General features: G+C 45.1%; 2 protein-coding genes across 2 annotated transcripts; both read right to left on the bottom strand.

The window, feature by feature from the left end:
* Positions 1-1,155: 1,155 nt before the first annotated feature.
* On the bottom strand, positions 1,156-17,022 carry LOC146172965 (venom protease-like). Its single transcript, XM_084585095.1, has 7 exons — positions 17,004-17,022; positions 14,363-14,433; positions 11,082-11,179; positions 9,562-9,703; positions 8,623-8,737; positions 4,806-4,945; positions 1,156-1,434 (listed from the first exon to the last, which is right to left on the bottom strand). The coding sequence occupies exons 1-7, from the start codon at positions 17,020-17,022 to the stop codon at positions 1,156-1,158; spliced, it is 864 nt and encodes a 287-aa protein (XP_084441221.1).
* A 739-nt stretch (positions 17,023-17,761) lies between these two features.
* LOC146172964 (uncharacterized) lies at positions 17,762-19,483 on the bottom strand. Its single transcript, XM_084583270.1, has 2 exons — positions 19,203-19,483; positions 17,762-18,123 (listed from the first exon to the last, which is right to left on the bottom strand). Exons 1-2 carry the CDS (start codon positions 19,426-19,428, stop codon positions 17,999-18,001), a joined length of 351 nt encoding a protein of 116 aa, XP_084439396.1. The 5' UTR covers positions 19,429-19,483; the 3' UTR covers positions 17,762-17,998.
* Between the last annotated feature and the right edge of the window lie 301 nt (positions 19,484-19,784).

Genomic DNA, 19,784 nt, shown 5'->3' with positions numbered 1-19,784 from the left:
CTGTATAATTCTGCATGCCCTGTAGCGTACCCTTTCTGATGAACTGACATAATGTTAGCGTTCTTCTATGTTTTCGGTACCTTCAATGTCATCAGGCATTGCACATGCAGGGTGGCCACTTTTTCTAGCGCGATATCCCCCACGTCCTTCAACAACTCTCATCACCATGTACTTTGCAGCCGTCGCTGCGTAGCAAATAAATATTGCTTGAGACGGAAGGATTGATCGTTCTCCAAAACGCGCTGGAGTCATTACGCATCATAGAAGGCAGAATGTTATTGACAAAGTAGTGTTTAGAGGGTGTAATAACCTTTTATACTCGCTTGCAGTGCAAAAATACTCATCCCATGCAGTCCTTGCCTGGGTGCTTAGCAAATAGAAAAAGCCTTTTTTTATTGTTTAAACGTTTTAGTATTGAACTGAACCATGACGACTGCGGACGCTCTTTTATTGTGATTGTGGGGACGTACTTTGAGATTAGACTTAGCGTTTCGGTTTTAAAATTACCAGTTAATTTCAACAGGACGCTGCTGATAGTTGGCTGCGAAAGCGTCATAAAAAGATTTCAGCCCAGCATTCATACCTGCATAGCCACCTTTATCATATTGTTGATGTTTCTTTAGTTTTTAGTTTCTGAGGGAACTGCAGTGGAGAAAGCCGTAGATTACAGCATGATCACAAGGGGAAGAAGGAAAGATAAGCGAAGAAAAGATATCGGCCTGTGTTCTAAAAGTGGGTCAAGAATATTAGATGAGTGCTGTGCAGTACGAGTGTGTTCAGTGACCACTGACACGTACCAGTGATATTGTTCGGAAGACTGCTTAGTGCGTGTAGATTTTCTTTTTAGACTTCGTGCATGTAGCGCATCCTGAAAATCGACTTATCATCTTCTGCTCCCTTTATTCTAAGCTTTTCTTGCCGCTACAGGAACACAGTGAAATTCCAGACGCGCCCACTGCTGCTCGTAAAGATTTATTTATTCTGTTATAGAACCATTGCGCAGCTGCACTGTTATTTGTCATTCAGCAAAAAAAATTGTTTTGAACACCTAAACTACGCAATATTTTTTATAGTGTTTTTGGAGATATTTTAGCTTTTTTCTTTTTCTTTTTTTTTGGTGAGAAATATAGCAAACAGAAGAAATTGTGTGTCGTCCTACTCTAAACTTCGCCACATAAGGACATAACGTGGAGGGGCCTGCACAAAGGAAGACCACTGGAAAATTTGGTAAATCAGGGGCTGTTCTGCATCTTCCACAACCAGGTCCCTGTAGCCCTCGTTCGAGCGCACAGCCGCCTGAATCCAGTCGGCGTAGGCGTCTACTCGCGTGTAGACACCAGGGGCCCCACCGCAGCCCATGCCGTACGAGACGATGCCGGCCTGGACGTGGTGACCTCCTTCGGCTTTGGTAAAGAGTGGACCACCGGAGTCACCCTGGAAGCAGAGAGAAGTTCAAAGCTTCAGCGAAGATGGTAGAGACTCTCAGCATAGCGGCCACATCACCGCGTATACGTAGAGTGAGTCAGGCGAGAGTGCTGCACCCATGGAAGGGGACAAGCGCTCGTTTCTGTCGTGCCATAGTGTTATAATTAAGACTGCGGATATTTTGATGAGTTAGTGCAGTATAATAAGACACGGATGCTTAGTAATCACTGGTGTTCGTTGGGTGAACGGAACGGCAACAAGAGTTAATTCTGACTTTGTTTTAAAACTGGCAACGAGTAGATATAAACTTGGACTGTATCTCGAGATCGCTATGTTCTAGCCAGAAAGACAATATTCCATCGCAAACGGAGGGCTAATAAAGTAGGGAAACACTCTATGACGAAATACCGGAACCACCTCCACCGGCTGTTGTAACAAGCAAAATGCGTATACCTTAAATAGTGCATTAAATTTTAGACGATTTGCTTTTGGGATGTAATGAATGCTGGTGTTGCTGAGTTGACTAAATCGCCAACGTTTCGTGCGCAAAGCCAGCGGAAGGACATTTCCTTTAACTTCCCTTTGAACTGATGCGCATGGAGTGCTAGAGTCTTCATTCTAGCATACGCCAAATACAAAGAAATGCCGAGTGACACCTTCTTTGCTCAGGGTTTATAAGTTATCGAAATGTAACATCGGCGACGCTTGTTATGCAACAACGATGGTAATATCCTAAGAAATCCTTACCTCCAGTACAATTGCTTACCGGATTCTGTTGGTGGGGGTTACACATGCAAGTCTGACAGGGTGGTAACTACGGGCGTCTAACAAAAATTGCTGTGTATTTTTAATATTCCTATTAAGCCACCTGCTGGTAGGTTTCGAGCAGTCACTCAACTTATGGCGTTGATTGTGTCATGTAAAATTACCATTTCAAATATCCTCGCTCCGACTCGGCGGCTGCTCCCAGGGAAGATTAAGTTGGGAATGATGGTGATACTTTGAGACAAAAATTTTAGTGATGTATCAGGAAACCATTGTCTGCAGCATAAAATATGCAGATATTACTTTTATGGTTGAACGCTTGGCTCTCCCCGCCCATTTTACTTTTCGTCACTTGATGAGACGGCGAGATTAGAGCCTTATATCTAATCACTGATTATCTCGATATCAGAATAATTGGAACTCCCACTTCCTTTTTCTAATCTTTAACTGTATATTTCTCGCATGTTTTCATGCCGACGACTCGGAACCCCATGCGCAAAAGTCGAAACTACGATACCATGGTTCGACGGGAGGAAGTCGCTGCGAGTCGTGCAACTTTTAGGGCGCGTGTACACAACCTGATAAATAACGTCATCTATTAAAATACGTGAAATAAATGCCCTAGCTTGATAAAGTTGCGCATTCAGAATGCACTTCAGTAATTGTACAGAAAGTCTTAATTTATTTCCAGTTTACCCTTAAAGGAGCATAGACAAGAAACGTCGCTAGTACGTTATCATCATCATCATCATCATAATCATCATCATCATCATCATCATCAACATCATCATCATCATCATCATCATCGTCATCATACTGATTATGCCCACTGCAGGGCGAAGGCTCTCCCATATTTCTCCACTTAACCCGGTCTTGAAATTCTTCAAATTAGGCATCATTAATTAGTGTACATGAATCGCCCCGTGATGTTCACCTGCGACAGCTAAGCGACTTAAATCTCTGTTTCTTTTTGCTGCTGGTTTAGTTATGGTTTGGTCAATCGAATCATGGCTGCAAGGACAAGTTGGTGTTTAAATCAAGCGAGAAGTGAGAAACTGCTGAAACGGAGTTCATTCTCGTTCCAGTCCTCGGAAGTAGCATGATCTATGTTTTGCAGTGAATTAAGAGTGCGTGATGATGCATCAGCGAATATGTTGCCTTTTTTTTTTTCACATCTCGTTTCCTGAACACTCACTACTCGTGACGCTGGGGCCATCGTTCAGATGAACCAAAACTGAAAGAGGTCCTGGAAGAAATTAAATAGGCGAATACCATGCGATGACCAATGCACTCCAATATATACAGCGTTAATTTAAAGAAGAAAACATTCGCTAATCATTGGTATCTATGGATCTTTAGAATAGTAGGCTACTTATCCCGGAGGATAGATTACTTAATCATTTTCTTGGAATTTGAGACAGGGGTCCCAGCGCCTTTCTCAGTGCTGTCGTTGAAAGTTGAATCGAGAGGTATGAGAACGAAGCTCAGTTTAAACACTTTTTTCTAAGCGAGTCTTTTGGTTCAGAACAATTGTCAACTTTACTCGAGAGAGCCATAGAATGCAGCTTTACAAAATACAAGGATTTTAAAACGCGCTCATTCGTCTATTTAAGAATCGCCGAGGAAAACAACGGTTGACCTTGTCCATTGTATACTGTGCAGAGGAAGCGGCTCGTCGTCTCGCAACAAGGACTCCATATATATTACTACCGCGTGTTGCTTCCCACTGCAGTTATTCCACAATATCGCCAGGAGTTCATTGCCATTTAAGGGATGGGTAGAATAACACTGACTGCAGATTATCTATTTAATATGGCTGTGCCACATTTTCCTATTGGCGCTTGGGTATTCGGTAAATACTTGAGGAAAGCAAATAGCAACATCGTTCACTTCATTCTGCGCCTGTGACATGGTAGTGAACGCACATTCGCGCCCTGATTTTTTATGCCTAGTGAACCACACTTTCCAACTGTCGTAGTTCGTCGGAATAAAGCCGAAAAATCACCCACCTTATTCAGCCACTCGCACCTGGTACGTATATCAGACTTTAGAGCGGGAGCCCTATTCTTCGGGCTGGAAATCGAGACTTAGTCGGGTGTCGGTGGATCACATTGAGCTCGCCATGCGCCCCCGTTCGCCACTTTCTTCACCCTCTTAAGTCAAGTCTCTTATTGGGGATAATATATTCTTCACGATGCCCCACATCGTATTCTTCGCCTTAAGCCTCTAATTGGGAATAAGGATATTTTAGAACGGCACTGTTCAGTACGCGGGATGTCAGCGAATAACATTCATTGCCTCGCAAAGTTAATCTAGGAACTTTCGTTTTGGTGGTGGTTTAGCTAGACCGCGAGTAATGCTCTTATGCAATGGGAGAGGAGGGAAGTAGAAACGGTCAGGTTCAAACTCGGGTACTCTGGATCAGTAGCCCAGCATATTAACCATTGTGTTGCTGCGGCGGATGCTTTCGCTCGTTATCGCCAGATTTAAGCAGGGCTAAAGCGCCGCCATTTTCGTTTTCGGTTTCCTTCGAAATAGGCCAAGTCGACAAGCCTATAGTTGACGTTCCCTGAGCAGGACATCATCAAACGTGCACCCTTCCGAGCGGTTCTTACTTCGCAGGAGTCGGTGGAATTCCCGTAAGCACAGTAGTTGATATCAGGTCTGTAGCTGAAATACTGGTAGATCTTTGCACAAACGTCGTTCGGTAGTATCTTGAGGACCGTGTACACGAGCCGGTCTGTAGAGGCGCCGTCTGTGACGTAAAAAAAAAAAAAAAAAAACATATGAAGTCTGTTATGCATACTTAGTAACACATGTGTAGGTGCTCAAACGCCGTATTTTAGCTCTACCTGCATTAAAGAAAAGGCACAATTTTGCGTGTTGTGTACGATGTAGGATACTTAAAATGCGTTAGGTTAGTTCGGCGAAGCGTAGGCAGTTCGTATACTGCTGCTTTCGCGACGTGTACGTCAGGTGCTTTAGCTAAGGTTTGTGAGCGATGTTTGCGTATCATAACTATAGAGTCGTATCATATGGCGGTACACTAAGGAGGGTTTGTGAACTTTTGAAGGCGGGTTAACGTAAGAGTGAGATAAATAATGAGCTAGATTGTCCTGCACTAGAATCTACTACAATTATGTGATGAGTTGCAAGTTATAATTTGCGGCTTTTAATTAATGGCCACCTTTAAATATGGATATGCGTAGCTTTTCTACAGGTGAAATTCACTGGTCAGTGTAGATCAGCGCATAGAATATTTGCAAGAATTATCAACCAAAATCTTGTGTATTAGCAAAAAATTACGTGCATACTCTGTAATTCTGAAGTGTTCAAATCTTAGACGGCAGATAAATTATGAATGAAGTTTGTTTTCGCTTATTGCACCTTAACCATAAAATATTCGCGGATAGAGGGATGCGTGCAGTGGCTTCTACTAATCGTTAAAAATGCAGGACACGGGTTTTGTATTGCAGTGTCAACATGCGATGTGAGTGTAGACCTAACTCCTAAAAGGAGATTTCGCTTTGCGTTGTAAGACTCGATCAATCCCACAAATATGCTCATACCATCATATATATTACAATGTTCCACAACTCCCTCCCATAATTCAAAATTGTCTTTAGGAGCGCGCACATCGCTTTTATATCACACGCCGCACAAACTTTGGAGGCAAGGTTTTGCAACGCAGCGGATGGTTAAGTCCACAGTACCTTAAACTATCCTTATATTTCATAGATGGTATAAGTGATATATATGTCCCGCAAAGCTGTACTTGGCTAGGCATACAGCTCCGAGGAAGCTGTCACATGCAGCCTCTTCCAGGATTCGCGCCTAGCGCCCGCCCCTCCCTATTTCACAAATCTACCCAGGATGCCTTGATACCACAGTTTATAACAAACAAACAAACAAACAAACAAACAAACAAACAAACAAACAAACAAACAAACAAACAAACAAACAAACAAACAAACAAACAAACAAACAAACAAACAAACAAACAAACAAACAAACAAACAAACGAACAAACAAACAAACAAACAAACAAACAAGGTCACTGTTTTATAATAAATATATACCATCGATATAATAAATTATTTTCGGTAGTTTGTGTGGCCGGTAGATCGTGTATCGTTTCAGTGAGCATTTTCTTTGAGGACGCACGAGTTGTCATCACTGCTGCTTATTATGTTAGTTAAGAATTGACAAGAAATATTTAAAGGGCTGGTACCGCTAACCAATCTGACAACACTCAATTAGCGCACGGCCGGTCTCTATGGGAACGCGCACTTCCTTTTACGACATTCACAATAGGGACCTGTTTCCATCTGCCGCATCTCGGCGGGTTCACCATCTCCCCACTGCTCCCAACTGTTCCTTTTCTGCTACAGTCTACCATCGATCGCTCGAAAGCAGCTGTCATTCTTTGTCCGCCCTGTCCGCATCAATTCTCCTTTTTCACAAAATGTGGCGCCCTCTGGGAGTGATTGAAAAGTCGTCTGCTACTGATTGAAAACGTCCCCGTGAGACCCAGCCGCCTGCGAAATGGTGATATGTGGATGGATGGATGGATGGATGGAATATAGGAGCGTCCCCTTTGAAACGGGGTGATAGCAGTAGCTATCATGCTCATTTTTCTCCCTATATCTTAATTATTGATTTAGATTTGTAAACTAAACCATCATTCTATTTATTAAATTTTTGTTTCTACATTACTAACAGTATGTCACTTCTCTGCTTTTAAGCCACCAATCTTCCAGTCGTTTTTTGCTAGTTTCCACCGCCGGTTTATTCACCCGGCCACTGGTATCTCTAAACCCCAGAGCTTCAGGAAGAGTGACTGCGCCTGTATCAACTTCCGGATGGATACCATTGCATTCGAGTATAATATGGCCAATTGTTTCACTTGACAGCTACCGCCATCTGTCGAATACGTCTGTAACGAATATGAACTGCGCATGGCCCCCGAGATCAGCTCCGGCTGCGTTGATCGCGGAGGCTAAGAACTGCGCATGCGCAGTGGGGGCTGATGGTTTGTTTTCAGCCAGAGGAGAGGCGCGCATGCGCATAGTGGCTTTGTGAAAAAGGCGGATTGCAACTGCCTGTTCCGCATAATTCACGCCTTACGTTTATACAGGGACCACGTAATCAGCCTCTAAGACCTGTGACATCTTGATTATATCCGCGCGTGTGCGCTCTCCTTGAACGTGAATGCACGGTTACATAAGTCTTATGGTAAACTGCTGGCAACGTTTTCTAAACCACTTTCCTTGTACTGTAAACGTGCGCGAATGGCATCGCGCAATACACGTGATGTTGAAATACCTCATGGGTGCAGGCGTGGCTCTTCGGATTTGAAGTAATATTCGAGCCCGTATATTAAAGACCAAATATATGGAAATTAAGACTTGCTTATTAATAAAGAATAATATGTTGCCATAAAGATATTTTTTTCAGGAAGGTGGCATGACGGCTGAGGTGAAATTAACAGCTGCGGCTACACTTTTTGAGGAGGCTCGTTCCTGTCGTCGCAAAAGTGGCTCCACAATCGCCGAGCGCGAAGGATTCGTCCTAATGCCACGACACCCCCGTACACATGAAACCGTGCGGCGACAAAAAAAAAAAAAAAATTCCAGGAGTGAACTGAAGTCGGCTTAGGTGAGGTAATGCGAAAGCATTTCCCTTGCTGTTACCGACTGCACTGCTTCGCGTTCGTTTACTTTTCCGTTTCTAACACACGTTTTGTCTATTAATCAATAGTAATTAGAGGCTAGACACTCATTTGCTGCTCCCTGCCGTGACTCGTAGGAGAACGCTGGTGTGGTGTTTTGCGCCAACCTCTCTAGATGACGTCACTCATCCTTCTACTTACTGCCGCTGTTTTTTCTCTCAACGCCCTCCGGCATCTTTATGCGGCTCGTTCTCAGGCAGCCGACGTGGAGTACTGGTTTGCGAGCCCGGTTGAGGAACGGGAAAATGGGGGTACGAATCCAGGCGTAGGCACGGTTTCTCTCCGTAAGTGTCAGCTCGGGCGAACGCGCTCTGGTGGCAGCCTCTGTCCTCACACTCTGTCCACACGCCCTGCCGACACGACACACTCTCGTGACGTCATTATTAAGACAAGAAATGCTTTCGTATTGAAAGGCCATAAAAGGCGGCACCTGAACCACAGACTCCTGCAACTTACGGAGAAAACCACCACAGTTTTCGCGGGCGTTGCGAACGCCGTTGGAAAAGCGCGCGCTCCCCTTCGAGACCAACCGTCGGGAACATAGAGGGCTCCTTCGCCAAATGGTCTTTCTACACTGCTCAATTTCTTTTATATATATAGATATTATTGTTGGAAGGATGAATCTTTAACAATACGATTCCAAAAAAGCACTTTGATTAAGGTGACTGCAAAATTAAAGGTCTTTGCATACTAAACCGCACATTCTACAATGCGTCCCCATCCAGCAACGACTGCATGTTTGTTGAAGAAATTGACAGGTGCGAGAGGAACACATATGGGCCTCGCGTTGTTACAGTAGTGGAATGGCTTGTCCACCTGTAGGGAAAAAACAAAACGTTACGAGAATTTTGTCAGCTAAATTTTCAAAATGCTTAAGAAAAAAAAAAATGTGCTAGGAGCGAAAATGGTTTTACCCCCCCCCCCCCCCCCCCATATAAAAAAAAAGATATAAAAAAAAGAACAGACAGTCATGAATAACTATTGGCGGCAGCGTTTCCGCATATCTGATGAGTAGCCCTTTCAGATTTTTTGTTTTACTGTTGCAATATAAAACGGCGAGACAGAGTCCAGATAGAGTGCAACGCACATGTATGCAAGCATGTAGATAAATTTCGAGGGTTCCTACTTGTTGTTCAACAGAGTATGTTATCGTGCAGAACAGGAGCGCAAAAAACAAGGACACAAGGAACACAGAAACAGGATAGAAATAGAGTATGTTAGTTGCAGCTTCATTTATGCTGACTGGTTAACTATGCACTTACTACCACTACTGCTCAACATTCTGTGCACTGTACACTGCACATTGACGGTGGTCCATGTGTAGAGTTCATGGAGATAAAACTATATATTGTTCGTGGGTGATTCCATATAAGTCATTGCTATTTTATGTTTTGTAGCTTTGTAGCAAGCTGCAGTGCGGCCCTGCGTATCAATTCATTTTTACATCGGGATAGATGATGAATGATACACTATTACAATGATAGCGACAACTTGAAATGCTGCCTGCTTTTCAATGCATGGAAAATCGACGAGAATTTCAATCAGATGACCTATAACTATAGGTCATATACTGAGGTTATTTATCACTATACTGTCGCGCTTCGCAAGGTTAAAAAGTTGTGCAGACAAAAATCACATACCAGCAAAATAGCAATGTCGTTGGTCCACTTGTCAGCATCGTAGCAAGCATGTCTTCGTATCTTCACGACACGGAGCTTATTGCCCCGGTGGATGTCGCTATCACCGTAGATGACGTCGATTCTGACTACTTCCTTCCCCAGCCTGGCGAAATCGGTGAAGAGAGCATCCGGGAAGAAATACAGTCAGGTGAGTGCGGTGAACAACATTTAGTGGCGTACATAGATGGTTGCGTCTACTGGCGCTGTCCTTGAACATGCACCACCAATTTTTAACGTGATAGCTGGAAAGTTCAGTTCTCTAGAATTTACGACTTCGTCATCGTGAGAAAAAACATGGGCGTGCCTATGGCAGTAAGGAGTTGCCAGGTGACATGGAAGGTCCTGATTGGTCATTAGGTTGACTAACGTCACGACACTACAGAGCGTAGCCGAGTTGGCAGGAGAAGCCAACCCTCTATCAGCCTCTATCAGCTGCTTAGAGCTGGGAACAGAGAACTCCTTTTTTCTTGGATACGCAGCCAGAAACACTACTCCTGAGCCATATACCAGCACGTTCGTACGGCTTAGTCAAAGCGAGGTTTAAAATCTGTGTCAGCTGGTTTTCCACATAACGCGGAAGCTCAAGAATGCAAGCAATGAGTATGTGTGTGATAATAAAAGCAGCAATTAAGGAAATTGGCAACAATTGGGGAGAAAACTGCATGTACACGAAAAATAATCCGCAAGGGGAGCCATGGACTGGAACCATTAACACAGTCGCATCATACCCTTAAATGCAAAGCTTAAATGAACCTCGAACATTTTTGTAGCAGGAATTACCATACTCCTTCGCCTAATTTGAGGGGAACCGGAGCGTATTTACCAACAAAATTATTCGTGGCGTCTTGTTATTCCTGGGCCATCTCACGTCTCGAATTATAAGTGCCGACGGATATGAATAGATAGTTCCAGTTTATTCTTGGTTTGTTTTATTGAGTTTAACGTCCCAAAGCGACTAAAGCTATGTGTGACGCTGTAATGGAGGGCTCCTAAATTTCGACCACCTGGGGTTCTTTCACGTGCGCTGATATCGCACAGCGCACGGACGCCTTGCTTTTCGCCCCCATTGAAAAATGGTCCCCGCGGTTGGGATTCGGTCCTGCCTCCTTGTGTACAGCAGTCGAGCCACTGCGCCACCGCTGCGGGGCAGTTTATCCTTTTTATTCATCGCCATGGCGTTCTGTTTTTCGAACTCAGCCGTTTTATTTCCGTCTCCTAATTTATTTCTGTGTTCATTTGCAAAACGCTTTTCTTCCTCGACGCTAGACGAGAAATCAACGAAATTGAGTTTCCCCATGGCCACTTCGGATTTCATAGATGTGAGTGCAGCTTGAATGTCATAGCCGATAAAATTGTTTGTAATCATTTCAGCTATGTGTAGTAAGGGGAAAAAGCTCGAGTGACCAAAGTAAACAGACTTCGCGATACTGGCCGTCGGTAAATTTATTATCTGATTTACTCCGAAATCTGATCAGCCTTACCATATTGTGCAGTGGGCCGCAGTGAGGACATGACGTCTGGTTATAATGCTTCCTCCGCATCTTGACTGAAAGGTCGGAAAGTAGAGCTGCAAGAATACCTGAGGGAAACAATGGCGTTTTCAGTTTTTTTTGCACACACACACACACACACACACACACACACACACACACACACACACACACACACACACACACACACACACACACACACACACACACACACGCACACACACACACACACACACACACACACACACACACACACACACACGCACACGCACACGCACACGCACACACACACACACACACACACACACACACACACACACACACACACACACACACACACACACACACACACACACACACACACACACACACACACACATGTCAAGCAGTAGACGACGAGGTCAAGAAAACAGCGCCAGAGAAGACGGAGAAGGGACAGCAGGTTCACAGCCACCGTTGGAATTAGCGGTTGCATTCCTGGTAGGTCTTCACAAGAGCGCAGTGGACAGAGCATTCGTTCCGGTCTGTATGAGATTATATGCACGCCTTTTAGGCTGCCGTCTGCCTCCCGCATTTTCCAGCTTGCGATGAACATGACGCTCGGCTTTATCAAAGATCACACCTGCGTGTTCTACTAGGAGGTATTTTAGTCGCCGGCAAGAGCGAAATTGATCATCTCCAGAACCTAGATGACGTCTGCGGAAGACTATACGAAGGTGGCTTCCGGCTGAACCGCGAGAAATGCCAATTTGGTTATTCTTGGATTTCTTATTTCGGCTACAATGTTTCTGCAGACGGCATTCAGCCACTTCCTGAACGGGTAGCGGCCATCACAAACTATCGCATACCTGTAGAAAGAAGCAGCTGCAGAGTTTCTTGGCACTGCTTCCTACTTTCGCAAATTTGTTGGCAACTTTGTTTCCACAGAGGCTCCCTTTAGATAATATTGTACGGGGTAAGATGCACCAAAAAACTCTTTAGACTGAAAAATCAGCTGACTCGATGCCCTGTACTAAGTCCCTTCCACGAAGCCTCGACTTGGCTAGACTTGCGACCTGAGGCTCTCCCTCTACACTTGCTCAGTGCACTCGCACACAGGAGCCTGGCACACAGAACTGAACTCTGATACCAGCCAGGTTGACTTTGGGGCAGTTCTGCTTCAGTGCGACCCACAGGGGTGGATCACGTCGTTGCCGACGCTAGCCAAAAATTGGCAACCACCATAGCCATTACCATTCCACCAAGTTCGAGTGTCTCCCGGTGGTATGGAGTGGCGACGACAGGTTTCGCCGCTACCTATTCGGGCAGAAATACACGGTCGCAACCGACAATTTTGCCGTCGCATGGAATTTTCGCGAAAGAGTATCTGAAGCGCAAGTTCGGCCGTTGAATATTAAGACTACAAAAATACACATATGATGTGCATGCGGCACCGGGCCAGGACGTTCAACAGCACTGCTGATGCCTTGTCTCGCAACCTCGGTATTGACGGCTGCTTGCGAGCCAGTACCAGCGAAGGCTGGCTTTTATTTATTCAACTGGATGTAAAACTGTAGGGCGATGATAGGGATTTGGTGGTAATCTTAGGTTCCCTTGAGGGCGCCAGGAGCAACTTCGTTTGTTTTGAGGGACGCTACGCTGTACCGGAGTCTCTGAATCAGAATCCACAAGGATGGGCAGCATCTCCCCGTACTACCAGCTTCTCTCCGTGGGCAGGTTCTTTAAGCCAATCACGACCCACCCACAGGGCGCACATCGGTCAGCGAGCCACGTTACGCAAGGAGCAGGAGCGCTTCTGGGACCATAAGATGGGCATATAGCCTCCGGGCGTACGTTAACAGCTACCTGCGAGGTCTGCCAGCAGCACATCTTCCGGGATGTCAGCTTCCTAGGCTTTTCAAGCCCGTTTCTGTTCTTGAAACTTTATTTATTATCGTAAGGATTGACCGCACAGGGCGATGGTCGACGGCTGCAGGCAACCGCTATATATTAATATGACTGTTGATATTTGGAAACTTGCAGAGATTGTTGCTGCTCTTAATCTCGCAGCGAAGTATACAGTTTTGGCTATTTTTAAGCTGATGATTATCTTTAGAAATTTATTTGTGGAGGTTGCTGGTGTGCTTAATCTCGCTGTGAAGTATACATTTCAATTTTTGAGACGGATTCGAAGGGAGGCGTGGGCTACCCGAGAACTAATCTCGCATTGTTCCCTTAGTACGCTTATTTGCCCTGGGCTGAAGTTTAACTCCGCTTTGCATCGGAGTATCAAACGACCTCACTGAGCAGAAGAACCAGAGTAAAATGACAAGCAATGTGAGGCGGAGTCGGATGGGCACAGTGTCCAGCAACCTGCGCGGTTAGCACTTCATGCAAAAATCAAGTGGAACAACGAATTCTGAAGTTGTGTACATTCAACAGCCTCAACGTACATCAGCGTGCAATCTGGGAACTCCCGATCAACGTTGGAACTCCTGTGGTGCGCCAGGCAGCCTGACAGAAGAGCATGCATATCATACGCCCGGAAATGAGCGCCTCCGCGCATTAGGCACAGAAGCGCAGCTTCGACCTTTTATGTCGGCCTTGCCATAGTGTTGGCGATGAAGTCTGGGGGCTCCAATACATCCGGCCAGAGAGACAAAAATTGGGTGCGAAGTTAGAAGGGACGTTCATTATAACTGCACGCTTAGGCGACAATAGCTGTGTACAAAGTGCCGTTTGAGGCTCGCCCCGACAACCAAGGAGAAACAACTTCGCTGTGGACGTGTGGCGTTTAAAGAAAATAGTCATCCGAAAGAAATTCACAATGGATTGTGCGGCTGTGTTTGTTCCATTTAGATTCACAAACATACGCGGCGCTGTTAGGGAGCCTTGAACTAATCTGGAACAACCAATCCAACCTCATCTGACAACCTCCTTTTCCTTTTGTGGTGGCTCAGTTAACGTTCTGTGCTGATGTGATCTGCGTCGTTAGTAGAGTACAGTTGCATTCCGGTGGAGAATAGGGCAGTATGGTAAATGAAGTTATTATTATTATCATAACTTTAGTTTTGAAAGCAAATATGGCATGACGGTCTGAAATGTCGCATACAATAGCAGTAATTCGAGGGGCTGAGCGCGCAAGCATTTCTGTATACCTGCAAATTATAAGCCGAATATCCGCATTCCTCGGGAATAGAATTATGACATTTTACTAAAAAATAAAAGTAGATAGAGAAAGCTAAGTGGTGTTTGATGGGGGATTCGAAATTGTCTTGAAGAAGACATCTTACCATCCAGGGAATCTGGGTTTTCTTGGCGAACGTGCCGTTCACGATCAAGTGCTCGCTAGTTTGCCCGCAATCTGGAAAGAAAACATTAATGTTCATTATTTTCAGGCTTCCTAAATCCGTAACAAAACGACCCTCTCTCTACCCCCCTCCCCCCCTCATTAAGCACACACGGTCTGATGCTTTGATGCTCTGTTTTAATATTATCTTCTGCCTTCCGTGGTCACGCTTTTTGTTAAACTCACATTTCCAAGTTCAAATGGCTAATGAAGTAACAATATGTTTGCATCTGTTATCGAAATTTGCCACTTCTTATCTCGTAAGATGCCAACTGCGCAAAAGAAATGAGGAAGCAAAACTAAAAGTAACATTTCCTAATAGATCGAAGTAGGCTCCATCCAGATTTTCCGTGCAAGATCATGCGCGGCTCATTAGGCATAAAAGCCAGGAGGTAATTACATACATATATACGGAATTATGCGCAGTTCATAGGCTAATGCGCACGCACATAAAGGAAGGGTCGAGATCAGACGTGGTTTCTTCAGGACTCACAGGCGCCTGTGATGCGTTTCTATCGGCGGATCTTTCCTGAACATTGGAAATCGTGAAACTTCTGTTTCCAGAACAGACCGTCGTTTTCTTGTTTGCTGTTTATTTAAGTTATTCATGTTTAAATTTGTGAAAGGGATATGGTTGACTCGAGTATAAATGCCCCATGAATGTTGGTATTGTAATAATATTCTCGCGGTCTATACGGATCTGTACATTTCCTCGTGGTCTGTACTTTTCCTGTTATCTTTCAATGCATTCAACGGGTCGTGTTTGAAGGTTTTGCTTCCTTTTCAGAATTTTGCAGCTTCCTTAGGGTTTCTTCATCATAATATTAAAGCTCACTGCTGCACATCAAATCCGGGGTATATCATTAGGAAAACAGTGCTGTTTCCCGGTAAACTATTATGCTGAGTTCTTAACAAATATAAATTCTGTAATTATCTTATTTGTGTAAATAGGAAATCAAGGAGACTACAATTTTTTCGCCGTATACTTTGAGTGCTCATGGATTACAGGCTTTTGTGCAGTAAGGTATGACATGATGAATAATTAGCGACTGACATGACCTAGCATAAAAAAGATAAAAATAGACCCTGGAATACCAGATTGACTCAGTTAGCTTTTTGTTGTCTTGTGTCATGCAGCGCCATTAAGTGCGACTTAAAAATGAGCGTCGTGCACACTAACACTGGCTCTAATGGAGAACGATCAGCTTCTAGAAATTCGGGCGTTTAGTTTAGAGGTGGTCCATTCTGATGACACACAGTCATATCACATTATATGTACTGGGGGCAATTATTAATGAGATGTTCCTGGTGCCCGATTTATTCGAGTTTAGAAAAATTCCACGAAACTTTACTTCTTTTTCCGAGGTAATTTCCTGAAGGAGATTCACATCACCGACTTCAATCACGTAATGACACTTTTCTATCCTTTGAAACTTGTAATTGACGTTTAATACCTGCCTTTTTCGTTTAGCTGAACATCCTGAGCAGAAAGCTGGAAACAAAATTCAGATAACAATTCAGGCATACGTTTAACCAATACAAAATCAAACACTGTAAAGAGGCGACGAAGAAAATGCGCAAAGATAAATTATACTTTAAATAAAGTTAAAGCTTGGAATAATGCCTTGGAGAAGGCAGGCGTTGATTCGAACGGAACACCGTGGAGATCTAAATACACGAAGCACACTTCCTGAGTTCTTTTTTAGCCCAGCCGTGCTGGTGAAGTGGTTACGGTGCTCGACTGCTTTGCCCAGGGTTACGGGATCGAATCACGGCCGTGGCGGCCGCTTTCGATGGAGACGAAAAGCAAGGCGCCAGTGTGCTCTGCGATGTCAGTGCATGTAAAGAACTCCAACTAGTGGAAATTTCTGGAGTACTCCGCTACAGTGCTTTGGAACGAAAAACCAAGCCTGATTTAATTCCGATTTGGTTTATGTCTATGCTTGGATGTGCGTATGGTATGTGTAGAGTTTATGTGTGTGCATACAACAAACCTGAATTCCTTTAGTGTGTCAGACATACGCACCACATTTACCTGCAGCTTCGTGCTCAGACACTGCCAAGTCCCTTTGGCCTAAGCTGTTGCGAAGAAAACGGCTATGAAATTCTGACAAGCGAGTGAACACTGACTGCTGGTTCATTACAGGAAAGCAGCAGAAACATAGCACAGAAATATAGTAAAAATCGCAGACTTAGACCAAACTCAAGGCTGTTTAATCCCCTCCTTATTTCTTTTTTTTTTTTTTCAGGTGTCAACGGATGTATAATTGCGTCTGTCTCAAACTTTTCTGTTAATAAAGTCCGAAGTTGTGTTTCAATCTTCGTCCTATCCTCTCTCCGTTTTTCCTGTGATCGTCTTTTCAGTGCGCAGCACTTCTAAGGTTCTACGTCTACTTCCGTTAATATCCGTTAATATCCGACCGCCGCTCTTCGACATCCGATGCTACTACTCGATGATGTGACTCAACACTTTTTGTCTCATGATCCACGACTGACATTAGTTGTGACTCATCACTCACATGACTCATTACTGACTCAACACTTTCATTTCACATGACTAATGATGATGCCGCACTTCTTCATACCATGAATTACATCCCCCATCCGGTCATTGACCGATGACGTCACTTGGTGATGACGTCTAGAGGGGACCAAGTTCAGGCTGCATATTTGGCGGACATTTCCGACGCCAATTTAGCCTACTAATGGTTTATCATTAATAAAGCTGTCACACTTAATTGTCCTGTACTTCTCGCGAGGCGCGCGAGCTGCGGCAACATAGCGCATATTTTCCGGGTTGACGGGATAAGAAAACTGGAATACTGGAGTCATGGAATACGTTGCCGGGGCGTGTGAGGCTGCATAGGCGAGCAAAACGCTGAGAAACGCATACGTGTTAAGGGCGCTTTCTTAGCGGCGATCGAGCACAGTCAAAAAGGCAAAGCGGGCTGCGTGCCAGCTGTTATCAGTCTCCGTAAACGCACCGAAAGCTATCTTGCACCCTATGACTATCACTTCGCGGCGATAGCATAGAGAAAGAGATTGGTAAAGAGCGGACACTCCCATAGGGCCCAGCGGCCCATTTGACTGTAGTGCACCAAGCGGCTGGCGGCAACTACATCCGGTCTTGCTGAAGGGCGCGCGATTTGAATGCTAGCCATGCGCTGCGCCCTTCCCTGCCCTTTTGGCACATTATTTTGATTTTAAATGGTCTGCTAGTATTTCTATTTTCAGCATGCATAACAACAGGAAAAATAGATTCCCAGTTCCCTAAACTGCCCATCAACGCAGCTGCGCCACAGCCTTTGCAAAACAGTATTGCAGAAACGACGCCAAGTGCTTCGTGAAATCAATTTATTTTGCTGCGTATAAAACACGAGATGCAACAGATGTAGACGGATGCATTGACAATAACTGACACACATCAAGCGATGTGCACAATACAGAAAAATAAAAATACACATGGTGAGAAACAGTACTTAGGTAGAGACAAAAAAAAAGCATAACTGATTTCCGAATTATTGCAAATGATATGTAACAAAACAGGCATTATACATAAACTACACAGTCCCAGTCGCGGCTACCTCAGCAAGGGTAACTTGTATTGTCCAGGGCAGAGAGGAGCACTGACGCTTGAGGAAAGGCCACACCATTCCCTCGTCGCATCTGCCGTGCTTCGGCTACAGTCCGTGGGTCCATGCAGTGCTGTTGGAAAAGGAATGAATATGATGCAGAAGGTTGCAATGAAATGTAAGGCCACTGCACCGCGCACACATCTGTGCATGTGGGTGGGTACTGAAAACTTGGTGAGCAGCAGTTATGGTCCAGAACAGAAAAGCTGTCATTAGTAAAATTGATACAAAAGCTACTCTTGCAACGTAGAGGTCAGGAAATGCAGGCTAACCGAACCTATCTGAAAATACATTTCTACAGAGTGTGAAATAACAGCCACTAAACTAACAATATTCTTCAACAGCTGAAGCAATGAAGCTTGCCGCATAATAAAACATTTTTCACTTTAACGTTGTCCTGTTAAATGTAACGCGACACCACGCAAAACTAGCCGTTCGCAAAACCGCGGCCGGCGAGCACGCCATGTTGGCTTGCCTTTCATACGCGACTTTGTGAAGCGCAGACGACCGCGCTGAGCTAAACTGCCCGAAATGCCTCGCAGTTTTACAAGAATGCAACATTTCTCACCTTGCGGTTGCCCTGTTAAACGCGACACCACGCAAAACTAGCCGTTCGCAAATCCTCGCGCCATGTCACATGTCATCGCGGCCGGCGAGCCATATTGGCAAGCGCCTTGTCATGCCTGTTGGCTGCCCTTCATGTGCGACTTTGTGAAGCGCAGACCGCCGTACTGAGCTAAACTGCCTGAAATACTGCGTACTTTGACAAGAAAGTCAAGAATGAAACGTTTCTCACTTTACCGTTGCTCTGCTAAACGCGACACTTAGCAAAACTAGCCGTTCGGCAAACTGCGTCACCATGGCCGCACCGGCCGGCGAACACGCCATTTTGGCGCAACGGCGTGCCTTAATGCCTTCACAAGCCACTTTGTCAAGCGTTACGAGCTAAACTGTTCGAAATTAGGCTGTTTCCCGAGAACACAACATATTACACCTCGCCGTGGTTGGGAACCGCCAGAGTTACGGCGTAATGAACTGCGCCTGAACAGCCGGCGCGCCTGTTCACGAGCTGCGAAACTTATTGGCACCGGCCGGCATGGTCAGCGTAAACTGCTTGAAATGCAGCGTAGTTAAGCAAAAAACGTTGCTCACCTTGCCGTCGTTTCCAACCGCTGTCGTTCTGCGCAGCAGTCCACGAGAGGTCTGTGCCGCACAAGCGCGGCGAGGCACGAGCACACAACCGCTCCCTTTGGCAACTTCTTGTCGTCTGCTCCGGCGGGCTACCGCTGCAGCGAGTGCCGTCGCGCGCGCGTCCGCGCATGCGCACGTTGGTGCCGCCATCCATCAATCGGCGGCAGCGCAAAAAGTCGCGCGTCATTTCCTGGGGCCAGTTTTCGCCGAGTGACCGCTCTTTACCAATCTCTTTCTCTATGGCGATAGCGGCAGCCCAAGCCACGCTTTACCTTATTCCACGGAGCAAGAAGGTTTCTTGCTCCGCGCCTTATTCATATTACGCCTGTGAGTGGCTGTACATACGTGTGGCAGTTGTGAGTTTGCTTTAAGGTCAGTGCTATATTACGAAAATAATGTACGCACCATGTGACATGCTGCAACCAGAAGGCTTGCTCTGAAGGCGTTGACCATGATGCTCAAGTGCATGCGGGCCTGCGCTCAAAGACGAAAATTGATGAAATTTCTGTTCTGTACACTAAGCGCCAGTTTAGGTCGAGAAGA

Source organism: Amblyomma maculatum, chromosome 11, assembly GCF_055883805.1.
Source record: "Amblyomma maculatum isolate TAMU_Amacu chromosome 11, ASM5588380v1, whole genome shotgun sequence".
Classification (NCBI taxonomy): Eukaryota; Metazoa; Arthropoda; class Arachnida; order Ixodida; family Ixodidae; genus Amblyomma; species Amblyomma maculatum.
This window is presented reverse-complemented; position numbering and strand designations above follow the sequence as displayed.